General features: G+C 48.5%; 1 protein-coding gene across 4 annotated transcripts in view; it reads right to left on the reverse strand.

The window, feature by feature from the left end:
• The window catches only part of ZSWIM7 (zinc finger SWIM-type containing 7), a 49,734-nt gene that overhangs the window by 30,482 nt on the left and 428 nt on the right, over positions 1–18,824 (reverse strand). For 2 of the 4 annotated variants that reach the window (XM_083588077.1, XM_083588076.1), the window contains exons 2-6: positions 15,211–15,318; positions 12,060–12,081; positions 8,736–8,838; positions 3,346–3,450; positions 76–1,872 (exon numbers count right to left, since the gene is read on the reverse strand). In XM_083588077.1, the coding sequence (XP_083444203.1) occupies positions 1,753–1,872; positions 3,346–3,450; positions 8,736–8,838; positions 12,060–12,081; positions 15,211–15,286 (426 nt within the window). In that variant the 5' untranslated portion in view covers positions 15,287–15,318 and the 3' untranslated portion in view covers positions 76–1,752. Of the gene's footprint in view, positions 1–75; positions 1,873–3,345; positions 3,451–8,735; positions 8,839–11,487; positions 12,082–15,210; positions 15,319–18,824 lie in introns of those variants that run through there. The other 2 variants (XR_014541956.1, XM_083588075.1) reach the window with 2 other exon arrangements.

Raw genomic sequence — 18,824 nt, forward strand, 5'->3', positions numbered from 1 at the left:
TGCTGGAGGTAAATGTATGATGCTGTCATTTCCTCAGTGAGAAAAATCCGAACCCCTGTATGCATTACTAAAGTTGGGGAGGGGGCTTAATGCATTCAAGCACACACCCACCCACCTCAAAAAAATCTCAAACCCAAACAAAACTTATATTTAACTATTCCTCTGGCTTCTGAGGTTTCATCAGATGTCACCTGTCACAGCCTTCCAACTTATTTATTACTTTATTTAAATTTAGCTTTTTATTGCATAGAGAAGTATTCCTGTACAGCTATTTCGTGGAATATCAGGGTGGGGTAAAGTGCTAAAAACACAAAATGCCATTTGAAAGATAAACAGATAACCATTAAGCTGAGTGGCTCATCAGAGTGAAAAAGGAAGAGCAGCAAAACGGCCGGTGGGCGAGAAAAGATATTCAAGAGCCTCCCAAGAGTCAAAAAGCGAGGGTGCCTGCCGCATCTCTGCTGGAAGCGTGTTCTGCAGTTTGGGACAGGCGACACTTGACACCTGGCTTCTAAATGGCACCCGGCCTTTTCCCCTGCAAGGAAACCCAGGGCGCACCCACTGTTGTCCTCTGAATTTTGTCCTCACAGCAACCCTGGGAGGTCGGTTAGACACTGTGTCCGAGTGCCTGGCCCAAGATCACTTGCTGAGTGCTGGTGTTGGGACAGAACGTGCGGCTTCCCTCTCCTAGGCAAATACTCAGAGCTCCACAGTCTGTTTTAAGGTAAGGTAGGAGCTGGGGGAGAGAAGAGGGATGGATGGGTGAAAAGGTTGCACTGGTATGAGGGAAGAGGCTGTCTGCAAGCGATGGGTTTAGGCCAGAGTGATCTGCCTCTCCCATGGGCAGCCTTCTGGGAAAGGAAGGAAGAGAGGGAAAGAAAGAAAGGCGGAAGAGAAAGAGCGAGAGAAGGGGTGGCAAAGAGAAGAGGGAAAATAGGTAACCTAGCTCACCTTTGGCATGCAGCCCCAGCCTGGAAAAACAACCACCTGTATCGGCTTGCTCTCTATATACATCACAGCAGCATTCTCTTCCCTGTAATAAGGACTAGAAATTTGAAACAAAGCTGATTGGTTCAAGGAGCTGAGCGCAGGGTGGAGTTCTACATTCAAATGTGCCCCCACAAAAGCTCAGCAGACGCGTTCAGCTTGGGAACGCAGAACCGGACTTACGTTTGGTGGCCCTGGGAGGATTTAAACCCTCCCCACCCCACCGACACACACAAAAGCTTTCATTTTCCTGCATGCACATATACAAAAATTGTAATGTGACCCTAAGTCTCTGCATGGAGCAATGAGAGGTCCAAGGTAGACGTCTACCTGCTTCCCCCAGATATAATCTTTCATTGATCCCAGTTTGGGTTAAGGCCCTCGCCCCTTTCTTGAGACCCCGTGGCCCTTCGAACAATGTCAAAATTCAAACCCCCAACATCACTGGCCATTGCTGGCAGCAAGGGCTGATGAGAGTTGGAGTCTAAGGACTTTGGGATTCCCTTCTCTCCAGAGGGAAGGCCTCTTCCAAACAGAGGCATCACTCCTGTGGAGCATTCACTGCTGCTTCTTAGAGCAGGTCTGCTTGGACCACAACTCCCAGCATCCCTCACCACCAGCCACTGCTAACTGCAAGGGCTGATGGGAGTTGGAGTCCAGCAGTGTCCAGACAGCCCCACAGGCTCTCTGTTCCCTTACTGAATCTCGGAGGCTGTTCGTGGAGGAGCAGGAGAGGATTCTCTCTCGAAACCCAGGCTGAGGTCTTCATCTTTCTTCCTCCTCCTCCTCTTGCAACAAGAGTCTGGTCAGCTGCTTGTCTGGGACAGTCAGCTCCTGGCAGGACCCGAGCGCCTGGCTGAGGTAGACGGCGAGAAGGTGCTTACACTGCAAAGGAGGAACGAGTACGGTTAGCAGCGCAGCCAAGTGCCCAGAGCAGAGGCAGGGTGCTTTCTAATGCAGGCTGAAAAACAAGCCTCCGTTTGCGGCTGGGAGTCTCAGGCCGGGGGGGGGGGCACATCTGAAGAGACCCTGGCTGTTGGACCAGTCCCCCCCACCACAAGCCCATCTTGTCCAGCATCCTGTCCTCACAGGAGAGGAGTACAACAGCTCTCTTCCATGCATGGTTCCCAGCGTACTGTTTCCGGCAGTGCACAGCCAGCATGGCTTGCAGCCCCTGATCTAGCAGTATTCCCTATGAGCTTGTCTAATCGTCTCTTAAGGTAAAGGGACCCCTGACCATTAGGTCCAGTCGTGACCGACTCTGGGGTTGCGGCACTCATCTCGCTTTATTGGCCGAGGGAGCCAGCGTACAGCTTCTGGGTCATGTGGCCAGCATGACTAAGCTGCTTCTGGCAAACCAGAGTAGCGCACGGAAACGCCGTTTACCTTCCCGCCGGAGCAGTACCTATTTATCTACTTGCACTTTGAGGTGCTTTCAAACTGCTAGGTGGGCAGGAGCAGGGACCGAGCAACAGGAGCTCACCCCGTCGCGGGGATTTGAACCGCTGACCTTCTGATTGGCAAGTCCTAGGCTCTGTGGTTTAACCCACAGCCCCACCCGCGTCCCTCTCTTAAATCGTCTCTTAAAGCCATCCAAATTGGTGGCTACTTGTGGCCACAAAGCCACAGTTTAACCCTGTGTTGTGTGAAGAAACTCTCTTGTCTGTCCTGAGTCTTCCAACATTCAGCTTCTCTGTAAGAGGAACAGAGAAAAACGACACACTATCCCCTTTCTCGATGCCAGGCACAATTCTATCGACCTCTATCGTATCTCCCCACTTCCTTGCCTTTATTCCCCTAAACGAAAAAGGCCCAAACATTATAGCCTTTCCTCCACAGGAGAGTTGTTTCAATCCCTTGATCATCTCTGCTGCCCCTTCCTAGCTCTGCAATTTCCCTTTTTGAGGCGAGGTCTTCCCTTTGCCCCTTGCAACGCAATCCCTTTTTAATAGGAGCTGCCAGGAGATTGAACTTGGCAGGCTTTGCATAGGAAAACACGGACGCTGCCCACTGAGCCGTGTTCCCTCACTACTAGTCTTTTGAGCTCCGTAATTCCTCCTTTGCAGAAGTTGAGCGGAACAATGAGAAAAAGGAAGCGACTCCCACTATGCTGTTGGGCGGCAACTCCCTTCATCCAAGTGGCTGTATGATCCGGGGGCTGGTGATAGTTTTGGACTACAATTCCCATCATCCACAAAGCTGTGGCTGATGGGTTTTGTAGTCCAAAACAACCTAGAGGGCTCCAGGTTGGAGAGGGCTGCACAAGAGCTGCCTCACTGCTAGGATTCTCCATCCCGCTCTACCCGTCTCGCCATCGCAGAGCCTCTTGCCCTGACTCTCCTTGCCGGTCAGACTCACCACAAGACTGTCGCCCTTCCGGAGGACAGAAAACACGAAGGCCGGGCAAGAGCAGAAGTGGCAGGAGGCGTAACAAGTGTAGTGTTTGCCTGAGCTTCCAACCACCTGTGGGCAGAAGGAGGGAAAACATATTATTTGCAACACACACAAATGGAGAGCCATATCTAACGTGGGTTATATGAAAGCCTGAAGGATTGAGGCGGGCTGGGGAGTTAGAAATAGGAGTCTGTGTCAGACCCAGGCTCAGATCCGCCACCCTTGACCCGTGAAGAAGAAGAGGAGTTTGGATTTGATATCCCGCTTTATCACTACCCAAAGGAGTCTCAAAGCAGCTAACATTCTCCTTTCCTTTCCTCCCCCACAACAAACACTCTGAGAGGTGAGTGGGGCTGAGAGACTTCAGAGAAGTGTGACTGGCCCAAGGTCACCCAGCAGCTGCATGTGGAGGAGCGGAGACGCGAACCCAGTTCCCCAGATTACGAGACTACCGCTCTTAACCACTACACCACAGTGAAGACTTTGGGCCAGTCGCTTGCTCCCGGCCCAGCCTGCCTCACAGGGTCGTCGTGAAAACGGTCTCACTTCGAGGGTACCCTCAACTCCTGGAACATAACATCATCACCATTGACAACAAGTTTATTTATTTATACCCCAGTTTTACCCCTGACAGGGACTCAAGGCAGCTTACAGATAAAGATAAAAAACAGCTAAAAACATAAAAGAAGAGCTAAAAATATGGGAAACCAGCAAGCAGGACCTGAGCACAAGAGTAGCTCTCCCTTCCTGCAGTTTCCAGTGACTGGGGTTCAGAAGCATCGCTGCCCCCAGACATGGAGGCAGAGCAGAGTCATCCTGGCTAGGAGCGATCCATAGCCCTCTCTTCCTCCATGAATTTGTCTAATCCTCTTTTAAAACCATCCAATTGGTGGCCATTGCTGCGTCCAGTGGGAGGGAGTTCCATAGTTTAACTCTGGGCTGCATGAAGAAGCACTTTCTTTTATCTGTCCTGAGCCTTTCAAAATTCAGCTTCCCTGGATGTCTACACGCTCAACCCTCTGGGTTGTTTTGGACTACAACACCCATCGGCCACAGCTTTGTGGATGATGGGAATTGTAGTCCAAAAGTTCTCTCTATCCACTCTCCCTACGGAAGGAAGGGTGAGATATTGAATGCCATAATGAAGAAAAGAGAACCCACGGGCAAGCATGTTTCCCACAGCACCCAGTAGTATCCTTCCTCGGACGCCAACTGCACAAGTGAATTTTTAGAAAATCATTATTTTCAAAAGAAGTCTCCGGTACCGGAAACGTCTCATGAAGCGGCTCTAACTGTTTGGAATTTGAAAGATCAAGTCTCTGGGGCCCAGGCCTCTCGGCTTGGTTTTTGTACGGAAAACGCTTCCAGGGGGGTTTTGGGGGGGTGGAAAAAGGAAGATGCTAATATTTTCTTTTCTCCTCGTGTTCCTTTGAGGGGCTGGGAGGGTCTGTCAGTCTTCCCTGAGGCAGTCAGAGCATCCCATGGGGAGGCGTGTGTTAAGATGGCCTGGTTCCGGAGTGTCGGGCCGTCAGGTCTTGACCTGAGGCGCCAATGTCCTGAGGTACCAAAGCGAGCCAGAGGAACATACTTCCGAGCCGAGCTGTCCTGAATTGACTCCAGATTGGGCACAATGAGAGGGTTCTCTCTCTCTCTCTCTCTCTTTTATTTGGGGGGGGGATTGCTATTCAGCCCCACCAAAGTGCCAGAGGAAAAGCCTGGCGTGTGACCAACAGATGCATCCGCTCCAGTTCTGCTGCGGGCCCACCTCGCACGTAGGGTTAGGAGCCGCTGCGGCAGAGGAAGAGAGCGCTGAGCCACCTACTCATCCAAGCCGGGGGCGGACGGAGAAGGGATGCAAAACTGGCATGTGACCAACAGACACAACCGCTCCAGCTCCGGGTGTCATCCGTCACGCAGCTAATCTGGCTCCTGTTTTGGTCCAAGGGCTCGGGAGGAGCCCCAGACGATATTTTAGCCTGGCAGGCCTAATCCACTTATTTACTGCTCTGGGGGCAGGCTGCCACAGAAATAATAGGTAATTGAGATGAAAGTTATCTTTTCCTTTAAAAATTAAAAAAAAAAGAGGACGTAAATTAGCAGGAGCAAACAAACAGATCAGAGAAGCTGAGAGGTGGGGGGCACTGGGAGATGAAGCATCTTCTCTCCAGCAAAGACACACACAAACACCCAGTTATCTCACACTGCAACCCCTCAGCATTGCCCATTACCACAGAGGGCACTGTTGTTGTTGTTTAGTCGTTTAGTCGTGTCCGCCTCTTCGTGACCCCATGGACCAGAGCACACCAGGCCCTCCTGTCTTCCACTGCCTCCCGCAGTTTGGTCAAACTCATGCTGGTAGCTTCGAGAACACTGTCCCACCATCTCGTCCTCTGTCGTCCCCTTCTCCTTGTGCCCTCCATCTTTCCCAACATCAGGGTCTTTTCCAGGGAGTCTTCTCTTCTCTTCTCATGAGGTGGCCAAAGAACTGGAGCCTCAGCTTCAGGATCTGTCCTTCCAGTGAGCACTCAGGGCTGATTTCCTTCAGAATGGATAGGTTTGATCTTCTTGCAGTCCATGGGACTCTCAAGAGTCTCCTCCAGCACCAGAATCCAAGGCATCAATTCTTCGGCGATCAGCCTTCTTTATGGTCCAGCTCTCACTTCCATACATCACTACTGGGAAAACCAGAGCTTTTACTATTCGGACTTTTGTTGGCAAGGTGATGTCTCTACTTTTTAAGATGCTGTCTACCCCTTCATGGATCACTGCCCTGCCGTGGCGAAGGGGCTTGAATAACTCACAAGAAGCTATGAACTATGCCGGGCAGGGCACCCAAGATTAACAGGTCATAGTGGAGAGTTTTGACCAAACGTGATCCACCTGGAGGAGGAACCGGCAAGCCACTCCAGTATCCCTGCCAAGAAAACTCCATGGACAAAGACAACAGGCACAGAGGGCATAGAAGAGCCCAACTGTCTTGTAAGATCAGAACCCCATGGGCCCCGCAAGGAAGCTGAATGGTGGAAGATCCAGACAGAGAAAAGAAAGGACTTCAGCAGGACACAGCGAAGAGCGGCCATCTGTGGAACTCTCTCCCGCAGGAGGCAATGACGGCCGTCAACATGTAATAATAGTAATATTTTTTCAAAAATTTTTTACCCCGCCCTCCCCAGCAAGAGCCGGGCTTGGGGTAGCTAACACCAATAAAATCACAGTAAAAACACAATGGGGGGGGGACCCAATTTAAAATACAGGTTAAAATGTAATTTAAAATGCAGCCTCATTTTAAAAGTAGCCGATAGATCAAGACCACAAGGGGAGGGAAACATAAGGGTCAGACCGAGTCCAGACCAAAGGCCAGGTGGAACAGGTCTGTCTTGCAGGCCCTGCGGAAAGATGTCAAGTCCCACAGGGCCCTAGTCTCTTGGGACAGAGCGTTCCACCAAGTCAGGGCCAGTACTGAAAAGGCCCTGGCCCTAGTTGAGACCAATCTAACCACCTTGCGACTTGGGACTTCCAAAGTGTTGTCATTTGTGGACCTTAAGGTCCTCCACGGAGCATATGTATGGCTTTTTATGAGAGGATTAGACAAATTCATGGGGGAGAAGGCGATCAATGGCTGTGCGAGTCATGGTGGCGATGTGGGGAATTAGGACCTAGGAGAGGGTCTTGTCTGCAGCAGCCCCAGATTCTTCAAACTCCCTCCCCAGAGAGCTGTGTCTGGCATCTTTAACGCACAGCTTCTGCCATGGGGCTGAAGACCCAACTCTCTACTTGGCCTTTGAGAGCTAAGATACCTTCCACGATTTTCCATTCAATAATGTCACGGCCAGTGTGACACAAAATACTTCTAAATGATGGAGAGTTTTTAATCATTGTACTGGGTGCTCACCCGAATACCTTATTTTTTAGTGGGGTATTTTGTTGACCTTTCTTTGTATTTATTTATTATTTTACTATGTCTTGTTTTAGTTCCTGCATGTTAACCCCCCCCCCTTTTTTAAGAGCTAAGATACTTTGTTTTGTGGGACCCATCCCTTCAGCTGAATTTATACTGTTTGATTCCATTTCAGATGCTTCTTATGTATTTAAAGAATAGTAATTATCCAATCTGCTTTTTCACAACTGCGTTTCCTGGGACATCGTGCATAAGGAATCTTTTAAGCCAGGGGTCAGCAAACTTTTTCAGCAGGGGGCCGGTCCACTGTCCCTCAGACCTTGTGGGGGGCCGGACTATATTTGGGGGGGGGGAGAATGAATTCCTATGCCCCACAAATAACCCAGAGATGCATTTTAAATAAAAGGACACATTTTACTCATGTAAAAACACCAGGCAGGCCCCACAAATAACCCAGAGATGCATTTTAAATAAAAGGACACATTTTACTCATGTAAAAACACCAGGCAGGCCCCACAAATAACCCAAAGATGCATTTTAAATAAAAGGACACATTTTACTCATGTAAAAACACCAGGCAGGCCCCACAAATAACCCAGAGATGCATTTTAAATAAAAGGACACATTTTACTCATGTAAAAACACCAGGCAGGCCCCACAAATAACCCAGAGATGCATTTTAAATAAAAGGACACATTCTTCTCGTTTAAAAACACGCTGATTCCCGGACCATCTGCGGGCCGGGTTTAGAAGGTAATTGGGCTGGATCCTGCCCCCGGGCCTTTGTTTGCCTACCCATGTTTTAAGTGAACAGGGAGCAAAGGAGCTGTATGGCCGTGGTTCTTCAGAGGCCTGAGGCTGCTTTCCAGAAGGAAGCAGCAGCAGACAGCTCATCTTGGCTTACTTGACCGGGAGGGACCCTGTCTGCCAGTTTAAGAAGTGAGCTTTTCAATTATTATTTCTTCCCTAAGACACCAGAGACAGCGGCTGTCTTTGAATGCAGACTGTTCGCTGGGCAGACTCCGGGTGTATTAACTGCGAGATCTCTCCCACCCTGACTGTCGCTCCTTCCTGGTTCCTCATCGTCCTTCTTACAACATTGCCCCAGGATCCTGTTATCAACGGATGCAAACGTTTTAATCCAGCCAGGGCTGACGGGAGCTGTCATCCAGAACATCTGGAGGGCACCAGGTTGGCAAAGGCACTCCTGGCTCTTATCAGCTGCCTTAAGCAGAGCTCACCTAGCTTAGTATTGTCAGACATACCCAGAGATGCTGGGGACTGAAGCTGGGAGACCTTCTGCATGCAAAGCAATTCTTCTGTCACTGGGTCCTTCGAATGCTTGCTAAGGGGGATATTTCAGTGCCACCAGGGTTTCAGGAAGCCAATGACCACACCAGCCTCAGCCCACATTGCACACCTGTTGCCTGCAAGACAAGACCTTTGGGGGTCGTACCTGGTAGACCTGCCTTCCGCTGGGAGATGTGATCCGTGTGACTGACTGGCGGTCCACCAAGTCCAGAGCAGGGACAGCAGAAGCACCAAAGATGAACTTCAACCTGGGAAGATGGAGAAGGTGCCGGGTTAAGCTTCTAACCGCCGAATTCTGCCCCTGCTGACCAAATGCTCTAGGGCGGTGTTTTTAGGGAAGGTCTCAGATCTACACTATAAAGCTAAATGGGTTTGAAACCGAGAGGTCCTGTTTGAGGTTTAATCCTCTTGGATATTTAAATCAGATAATCCTAGGACTGTGGAGTTGGAAGGGACCCGAGGGTCATCTAGTCCAACCCCCACAGTGCAAGAATATTTTGTCCAATGTGGGGCTCGAACCCAGGGCCCTGAGATTAAGGGGCTCGTGCTCTTACCAACTGAGCTATCCCACTTTTTTTTACATTTCACCCTTCCCCACAATAGGTGGCTGAGAGAAAGGAAGTGGCCCAAAGTCACCCAGGAGGGATTCGAACCCAGCTCCCTTTAGTCCTGCTCAGATACATGGGGCACCTGCATGGGGCACCTGCACGCCGCCAGATGTTGCTGGACTGCAACTGCCATCACCCCTAAGAGGAGCTGGGAGTCCAGCTAAAGCGTCATGAAGCCACCAGTTCCTCAGCTTGGCTCCAACCACTGCACCACACTGCCCAACCAAACTGGCATGCAGTTTTAAACACCTTTTGGATTTCAAGACACCTTATTACTGATGTTTAAGGTTTTGGCCAGAGTAGTGCTAAGTAATTCACCCCATCTGCATCAGGACTAATGCTCCCTTTCACTCCATGCCCTAAATCTGTTCCAGGGGTTCCCCAACCCTCCAGAGCAGATATTGGGGGGGGGGCACAGGGCATGCATGGGGGGAGGGGGAAATTCCACTGTGCAAGTGTAAATCCTTCTACCAGTGGAACAGCTTGGTTGGATAGCATCCCCGAGCCACAATCCTAAACGTATTTGAGCCCCGCTGAATTCGGATGTTCTCCTGTCTGATTTTTGTGATTAGGTTTTGTGCTGTTAATACATTACTGAGAAGAACCCCAACAGCAATCTATTAACACAGCCAAATTTCCTGATCACCTGTGGCGAGCGATGACCGGGAAGGGAAGCTTGCAAAAAAGGGTGATGTGGTTTTCCTCCGAACCGACAAATCCTTTTACACCGTGCGGCTGTCAAATGAAAGTTTGCGGGTTTGGGGACTCTGGCAGAAATCATTTCGCGGGGCTGAGCAAGCACCTGCCAAACCGAGGAACAACATCCCTGCAAATCCCGAGAGCGCGATGCGATGATTTAATGCCCTCCCCAAGAAGCCTTAATCCAGTGATGACACAGTTACCACACACAACCAACGTCAGGAGAGGCTGTGTGATTAGTAGGAGGACGTAACCCACTGTCTGACAGACTAGGGAGGTTTTAGCTGTTATTTTAGGCGAGGACATCCTCCTGGCTTGGGTTCTGGGGGCATGAGGATGTGATGTACCAAAGGTGGCTTGGTGTACAACGTGGAGTTTTGCCTTGATGCGGTACCGACTGCAGCTGCAAACTTTTAAAACGGAAGGAGGCGGCTTTCGGCCGAAGGACCCAGTTTGAAAACAGTATCAGAAAGACGGGCTTTCTATTCTGGGAAGAGCAGATCTAATTCCGCCTGAGAGCCCGGGACAGAACTCAAGGGATTTTAAAGGCTGCACAGCACTGTTGACCCTAATCTCTACGTCACGGAATGGCTGGCAGATGGACTTGCGCTTAATGCCGTGAATCGGAGAGTCAGAAATGCAAGAAAGAGCGCAGCCGGGTGCAGGATCAGGACTGGGAGAGAGAGGGTGGTCAAGGATCTCTGGAGGCCCACAAGGATGTCTGTTTCCAAACTCAGAATCCAAGCCCCTTTTATAAATGCCATTCCTTTAAAAAAAGAAAAAAGTTGTTCTGTCTTTGCACGAGCAGGAAGCTGGTGACAACTCAAGAATGGAACAGCTGGCGGAGGAAAATCCAGAGGGAAGAATGGGGAAGAGAGAGCAGAAACAGCCCAAATAAGTGATGGAGGTTCTCCTTTTCACGGGACATCGCTCTCCTCTCTCAAAATTATTACCGAGCTGATTTCTCCCATTCCCTTAACCTTTCCCTTTCCAGACTTAAGTCCTTGTTTCGAAGCCTTAAAGGAGAAAACAGCTCACATATTTTCAGCGGATGTTTCCCTAATGAGGGCTAGAAACTTATTTATTACTGTTGTTTCAGAAATGGCTAGCAACCCATGTGGATGAGGCAAAAAACTGTGGGGTATTGAAAGCCAGTGTGGTATAACGGTTAGAAGTGATACATCAGGACCTAGAAAACTGGGGTTGAAATCTCAGATTGGCTGTGAAGCTCTCACTGGGTGAACATGGGCCAGTTACAGCCTCTCAGCCTAGCCTACCTCAAAAGGTTGTTGTGAGGATAAAACAGTAGGTAGGAGAAACACAGAACACCAGCTTGCTCTCCTTGGAGGGACATAAATGGAATAGGTAAACAAACCAAGACAGCAAGATGCACTCAAGTGCAAAAACTTGTGTAGCAAAATGTGATGTCAGAGATCCCTAGCATAACCCACCAGCTTTGCCCAAAACCCTGCTCCATCTCCTACCCCTGAACTTTGCCAGCTGGTAAGAACAACTGCTTAATATCTGGTGCCTGAGTTTGATTTATTCCTCTTCCCTCATGTGCCATGTTCTTTCATATTGTAAACCTACAGGCAGGGATTGTTTGAACTGATTGCTTGTAAGTCACCAGGATCCTTTTTGGCTGGCGTACAGGGTACAAATGCTGTAAATGAATACATAAAGTGGAAAGCAGAACCTCCCAGGGAAATAACATTGTTCAACATTAGTTGCAAGGAGCACCCAGAACTAGGGATAGGTCAATTTCGATTTTTCTCAGTTTCTCTCCCCGCCCCCCCAACTCAGTTCAGTTCTACCCATTTCTGCAAGAGTCTGCAATTGTTTTTTTTTCTTTTTAAAGAAAATTCAACAGCATATTGATGTGAGTTTATCCTGATACATTTTCGCGAGCAATGTCCCCTATTGCAAAGCATTTATATATTTTATTTTAAAATTCTTATTTGCAATATTTTGTTTACCCTTGTAAACAAAACCTTCCATTGCAACATTCCGGATCTTGCATTTTGTATATGATTTTCATGGATGCATGTCATTTTATGCAAACTCCTTCCTGTATACATTATTTTGCTGTGTGAAAGTTAAGTATTTTTAACTGTTTACATTATGTTAGGGCCACAAACGGAGGCCCCTTAGCAACTACTCACGCCAGGAGGAGGTCATCGGGAACTGGAAAAAAGAAGGAGAAAAAGCAGCGTTAATTTTGGCCCACAGCAAGGTACTGTGAAGGGCGCAGAATGTCAATTAGGAACTCTTATAAAATCTCTGCACAGATCTGCAAAAGCTTCTGGCTGGTTGTTTAACAACAGCCACAGCAATGAAGTTTTACCCACCTTCCTAAATCAAGGCTGCTAAAATGAAGAAGGCCGGAGTAGCCGGAGGGGAACCAGGAGTGGATTTTGGTGCAAAAAAAAAAACCAACAACACAAGCTGAGTTTCCATTACTGAAAACTAGGTCGGGATCCCTGATGAGATCTGTTATTAATAACTGGTTTTTGTACTTGTCCATACAGGCCCTCCCAATGCTTGCGCTTGCTTTCCCCTCATCCCTCCGGTTCCCTTTTCCTCTTGTGCCACACGTTTTTAGATCAGGGGTGTAGAACCTCCAGCCTACGGCAAGGAGCCAGAAGGAAGAGTCCCAATTTGGCCCACGAGGCTGTTCCCAATAAACTGCGCCTGCCTGCCCTGTTCATTGCTTTTCTGGAGCAAGCCTTGCTCCAGGCAGCACAAAGCTGTTTGCACTCTACTCCACTTCAGCAGAGGTTTCTGTGCAAACCACATTGCGCTCCTGGAGCAAGGCAAACCATTGGGGGTGGCAGGCACCACTAGTCCCAGCAGGAATGGGGTTTGGGTTTCAGCCCAAGCCCAAATATAAACGTCATTAAACAGGCTCTCTGGCTCAGCAGGCACCATGGAGGATTAAGAGAAACTCTAGATATTGGGTGGGGGGAATCGTTCTGTGTGGGTTATCGAAATAGCTCCCTAATCTGCCATGCAGAGGACAATAATACTTCCACGCCTGTCTCAACAACCGGCCAAGGCTGCGGGGGGAGCGGGGAGATTCTGGCTCAAGCCTGATCTGCGCCGCTTCTTAGAATATCTGCCTGGTTGGCAGGGCTGTGGCACTCTCTGCTGGTGAGGAGGGGTGGGAGAGGCGATGGCAGCCCACAAACGGAAGCTCCATCCAGATAAGACAGAGGCACTGTTAGACCAGAGGGATGGGAGCTAGCCTACTCTTGATGGGGCTACACCAGGGGAAGGCAACCTAAGGCCCATGGGCCGGAAGCAGACCACAAAGGTGGTTTAACCGGCCCATGAGCCACCCCCCGAATCGAGCCACCTGCTCGGCGAGTCACCACGTGCTGCGCTAAACTGGTGCAGCGTGGCAGCTCTCTTCCGTGGCTCTGGAAATTGCTTCTGCGCATTCCCAGACGCCGGAAATCACGTCTGCGCATGTCCGTGGTGCCGGAAATGGCTTCTGCACATGCCCGGACGCCAAAAATTGCTGCTGCGCAGGCGCGGTTTTCTGGCGTCTGGGCATGCGCAGAAGCAATTTAGAGCACCGCAGACATGTGCAGACACGATTTCTGGCGTCGCAATGCGCCGGTCCAGCCCTCGAAGGATCTCCGCAGGAGTGATCTGGCCCATGCCCGGTAAGCCTTGCCAACCCCTGCGCTACACTCTGAAGGAGTGGGTACGTTACTTGGGGATACTTCTGGGTCCTTTGCTATTGCTTGAGGCTCCATGGCGTGGAGCGTCTCCCAGCAGCTTCAGCTGGTGGCTCAGTGGCACCCCTATTTGGTCAGGGACAGCCTAACCTCTGTTGCCTAAGCTCTGGTAACCTCTAGGCTAGATGACTGCAATGCATTATGCATACGGCTGCCTCTGAAGACGGTTTGGAAACTTCAGCTGGTGCAGAATTCAGCAATGGGGCAAGACGGTTTGAACGTATTACACCGCTCCTGGCCTGACTGCAGTGGCTGCCATTTGATTTCTAGGCCCAATTCAAAGTGCTCGTTTTGACCTATAAAGCTTTAAATGGCTCAGGAATACAATACTTCAAGGACCTCCTCTCCCCATATGAACAGACCCGGACCGTGAGATCATCTTCTGAGGCCCTTCTTCATATGCATCTTCCTCACCGAGACGTCTGGAGGGGGCAACATGAGAACGTGGTGGCTCCCCATTTGTAGAATGCTCTCCCCAAGGAGGCTCACCTGGTGACTTCCTTATACACCTTTAGGTGTCAGGCGAGAACATTCTTCTTCAGCCAGGCATTTGGCTGATTAACATCCTAAATCCTTCTAAATGTGTTTGTGGGAAGAGGGGGCAATTGGTTTGTTTTGTTTTGTTCTTGTTTTTATTTTGTATTTTGTGTTTTTCAGAGGAAGGGTGGTATACAAATAATAATAATAATAATAATAATAATAATAATAATAATAATAATAATATAAAAAAAATTATTATTTGTACCCCGCCCATCTGGCTGGGTCTTCCCAGCCACTCTGGGCAACTTCCAACAAAGATTAAAAATACATTAAAATGTCACACATTAAAAACTTCCCTGAACAGGGCTGCCTTCAGATGTCTTCTAAATGTCAGGTACCGTAGTTGTTTATCTCGTTGACATCTGATGGGAGGGCGTTCCACAAGGCAGGCACCACTACCGAGAAGGCCCTCTGCCTGGTTCCCTGTAACTTGGCTTCTCGCAGAGAGGGAACCTCCAGAAGGCCCTCGGAGCTGGACCTCAGTGTCCGGGCTGAACGATGGGGGTGGAGACGCTCCTTCAGGCATAAAGGACCGAGGCCGTTTAGGGCTTTAAAGATCAGCACCAACACTTTGAATTATGCGTACTGGGAGCCAATGGTATACAAATACAAATAATAATAATAACAACAATAATAATAAGTTTTGCCTGGAGGAGAGAAGACTGAGAGGTGACATGAGAGCCATCTTCAAATATCTGAAAGGCTGTCATGTGGAATATGCAGCCATCTTGTTTTCTTTTGCTCCAGAGGGTAGAACCCGAACCGATGAATTCAAATGACAAGAAAATAGATTCTGAGTAAACATCAGGGGGAACTTTCTGACAGTAAGAGACCGTTAACAGTAGAACGGACCACTATCTGGAAAGCTGGTGAACTCTCCTTCCTTAAAGGCTTTTAAGCAGAGGTTGGATAGCCATCTGTCAGGGATTTTTTAGCTGTGATTCCAGCATTGCAGCGGGTGGACTAGATGTCCCTGGGGAGTCCCTTCGAACTCTATAATTCTATGATGCAAATACCTTCCTCCACCTACCGTGAGATGTCTCGCAAAAAGCCTTTTCTATCTCTCTCAACAGTTCTTCCGCTAAGGCTGGCAGAATGGCACCCATCAGGAGAATGTATGAGGCGGGCAGTTTTTTCTCTGGGTGGAAAAACAAACACACACACAAGGTTGTTATTAAAGGATAACAAAGCGAGTTTCATTTCCCAGAAGAGGGGAGGGCGGGAGAGAGAGAGAGGGTCCTATTTATTTATCCTTAATAAATCTCCTGTTTCGTTTATTTTTCATTAAAAGCGAAGGCCTCTCAGATATCTTCATAACGCCGGGGGAATTTGAAACCCCACAAACATTGACTAAGCGTCACCTTCTACTTCGGAGCCTCTAGGACCCGAAGGGTAAAAAAGAAGCTAAAATAAATAAAATAACATAAGGTATTCCTCCATCCCGAATGTGAGGATCCATGGAGCAGCTCTGCCCACACATTGGATTGGCTAGGATGAAAGAGGTCAAATCATAAGATGACACAACCCCAAACTACCTCTGGAGAACTACAGAACTTAATAGTTGGAGCGGCATTCTGCCAGTTTCATCCATGGCACTACCTCTGGGACTCCCAACCATTTTGGGACTTCCAGGAGCTGGCTTAGAAGGGCTGCTTGCAAAATCTGGAGGGCCGCTCTCTCTTCCCCCACTTCCAAAGTCCCCCTCAAGCAGATGATTTTGACTGTCTGGGGGTGGAGAGGTGCCATTCAAGACAGGATGGGAAGGGAAAAGAGTGAACTAACTGGGATGTATCTGAAGGTGGCCAGGGAGAGATAACGTCAGTGTAGTTTTGTCAAGCTTCTGTTAAAAGAAAAGGTGGGAGGGGGAGAGAAGAGACAATTTCCTCCTGCCCCAGAGATCGCTCTTGCTTATTTAAATGCATTGCATGTTTGGCAAAGAGAGAGCTAGAATTCTGGCAGGAGGGAAGGTTGGAGATCCTGGGATTCTGACCTCTAGGGATATAAATATTTGAGATGAACAGACAGAGGTCTGGCGCAAGGCTCCCCCCACCCGCTTTTCCTCGCTGGTCAGCTAAAGACAGATGGAGCCCGAAGTGGAGACAGAGGTAATATCCTTGAAAGCCGCAAAACGTGCCAAAATTTGGAATGATCCCATCCTGTGTGTGTGCATGGAGCAAAGGGATGGACATTTAGAGGGTCCAGGCAAAGCAGCAGCAGCAGCCGCAGCAACAACAAGCCAGCAGTTTCACCTCAGATTTCTCTGGGAAAGGTTTTGAAACAGTTGTGCTCTCTGCCTTATAGCAACATGCATGTTTTGAGATATGCAGCAAATGACACCTGTTAACATGTAAGTTTTATCTTGAGATATTATGCACCCATTCCAAAAAATGATGAAACAAAAAAAATGATAACATTAATAAAATAGTACTAGCAAGAGTAATAGGAATAGCGACAGACACTAAAGTTAATTACACAACTACAAAGTGTTAAATCAGAGGATATCTATCTATCATTTGCCATTATAAAAACCTGGGGTATCAACCTCATGAAATATGGGTGGTGCTTAACTAAGTCATACTTAAATTAGGCCCATTAAAATACATGGATATAAGTTGGAGCGTGGCAAACTTTCAATAGCACCTGATATCTGTAGCTTTAAAGTAGCACTACTTGCAACTTAGCAGTTGTGTTTACTATCATCTGTACAAATTATCACATTGTGCTAGTGCAAAATTTGGTATTTTCAATTAATTCATCAGCACCTACTCAAAACTCCAGTTTTATTTCATTCTTCTGTTTCATTGTCTCAGTTCTTTAATGGAAGTCTACACTGGGACCTCTCTTTTTCTTTTCTTTCTCAATGGATTAAAAAAAATTAAACAGTCAAATTTCTAGTCCTTATGGCTTTCAGGTAAAGGGACCCCTGACCGTTAGGTCCAGTCGCGAACAGCTCTGAGGTTGCGACGCTCATCTCGCTTTACTGGCTGAGGGAGCTGGCGTTTGTCCGCAGACAGCTTCTGGATCAAGTGGCCAGCATGGTGAACCAGAGCAGCACAAGAAAATGCTGTTTACCTTCCCACCGGAGCAGTACCTATTTATCTACTTGCACTTTGACGTGCTTTCGAACTGCTAGGTTGGCAGGAGCAGGGACTGAACAATGGGAGCTCACCCTGTCGCAGGGATTCAAACTGCCGACCTTCTGATCAGTAGATGAGATTAACAATGAGTCCGTAGGTGACTGTGGAGGCCAATTCTGGACCCACACGTCCTTCCACAGTGGGGACATGGGTTTCCAGGTGGGAGTTGATCATGGTGTGGATTTGCCAAGCGTGCCTTCCTCTTAGCACGTATCTCCCTTGCATCCTGAGTTTGAGTGTCTTCAAAGCCCATGACGCCTTTGGCAAAGGCTGTTCTCCAACTGGAGCGCTCGCAGGCCAGTGTTTCCCAGTTGTCGGTGTTTATACTACATTCTTTTGAGAGAGTCTTTAAACCTCTCTTGTTGACCCACCAGCATTACGCTTTCCATTTTTAAGTTCGGAATAGAGTAGTTGCTTTGGAAGATGATCATCGGGCATCCGCACAACATGACCAGTCTGACGAAGTTGATGTTGAAGAATCATTGCTTCAACACTGTTGATCTTTGCTTCTTCCAGTACACTGGTATTAGTTTGTCTGTTGTTATGTACTGAGTTGAATAGGATCCAAACTGCAGCAGCCTGATTGGTCCTAGAACAATAGGATCCAAACTGCAGCAGCCTGATTGGTCCTAGAACAATAGGATCCAGAATGCAGCAGTCTGATTGGTCCTAGAACAATGCAGCAGTATGATTGGTTGGCAGGAACCACCCAATCATGCTCCAGATAGAAGTGAATCCACAACCTGATTGGCTTACAGTAGAATTCCGGAATTAGCCAATCATGTGCAGCCCATTGTGTAAATAATGTATATAAAGCAGATACCTTGAGGGGACATTCATTCATTCCTCCTCACCACTATGAGCTGAATAAAGAGCATGAAATCACTTTGCGACTCTGAGTATATTTCATGTCTTTCCAAGTGATGTGTAATATTTTTCGAGAAACCGTTGATGGAATCTTTCGAGGAGTTGGAGATGGCACACACACACACACACACACACACGTCATATATTTCCTTAAACTGCTTATTCTGTTATTATCTTTTTAAGAATATGTTGGAAATTTAACAACAAGGTTGCCTGTGTGCATCAAATTTAGGTGTGTGGTTTTTTTAAAGGAAGCTGCTGATAACCCTGATTCTTTCGGAAACTGGATACTATGAGATTTAAGTATAAAAACAGAGAGATGGCGCTAGCGAGTTTAGGACTGAACCCACACCGTTGCCTGGCAACGGAGACATTTCCCCCCGCCCGGCAGGGGCAAAAAGCGCATGCGCCGCCGCGCCGCTCAGAGAGGCCGAGCTCAGTCACGTGGCGCCAGATTCCCCGGCAAGAGCTACTACGAGGGAAAATCAAAAGCGCGCGCGGCGTCAAGGCAAGGCACGTGGCCTTTAAAAGCCAATCAGCAAGCGCGAAGAGTTCCACAGTCTCTGCGAAAGGTAGAGGGGAGCATAGAAAGAGGAGAAGCGCAATGGAGAGCGAAGACAATTGGATGGAGAAGAAACTT

The sequence above is a fragment of the Podarcis filfolensis genome, assembly GCF_964270895.1.
Source record: "Podarcis filfolensis genome assembly, chromosome: 15".
Taxonomy (NCBI): Eukaryota; Metazoa; Chordata; class Lepidosauria; order Squamata; family Lacertidae; genus Podarcis; species Podarcis filfolensis.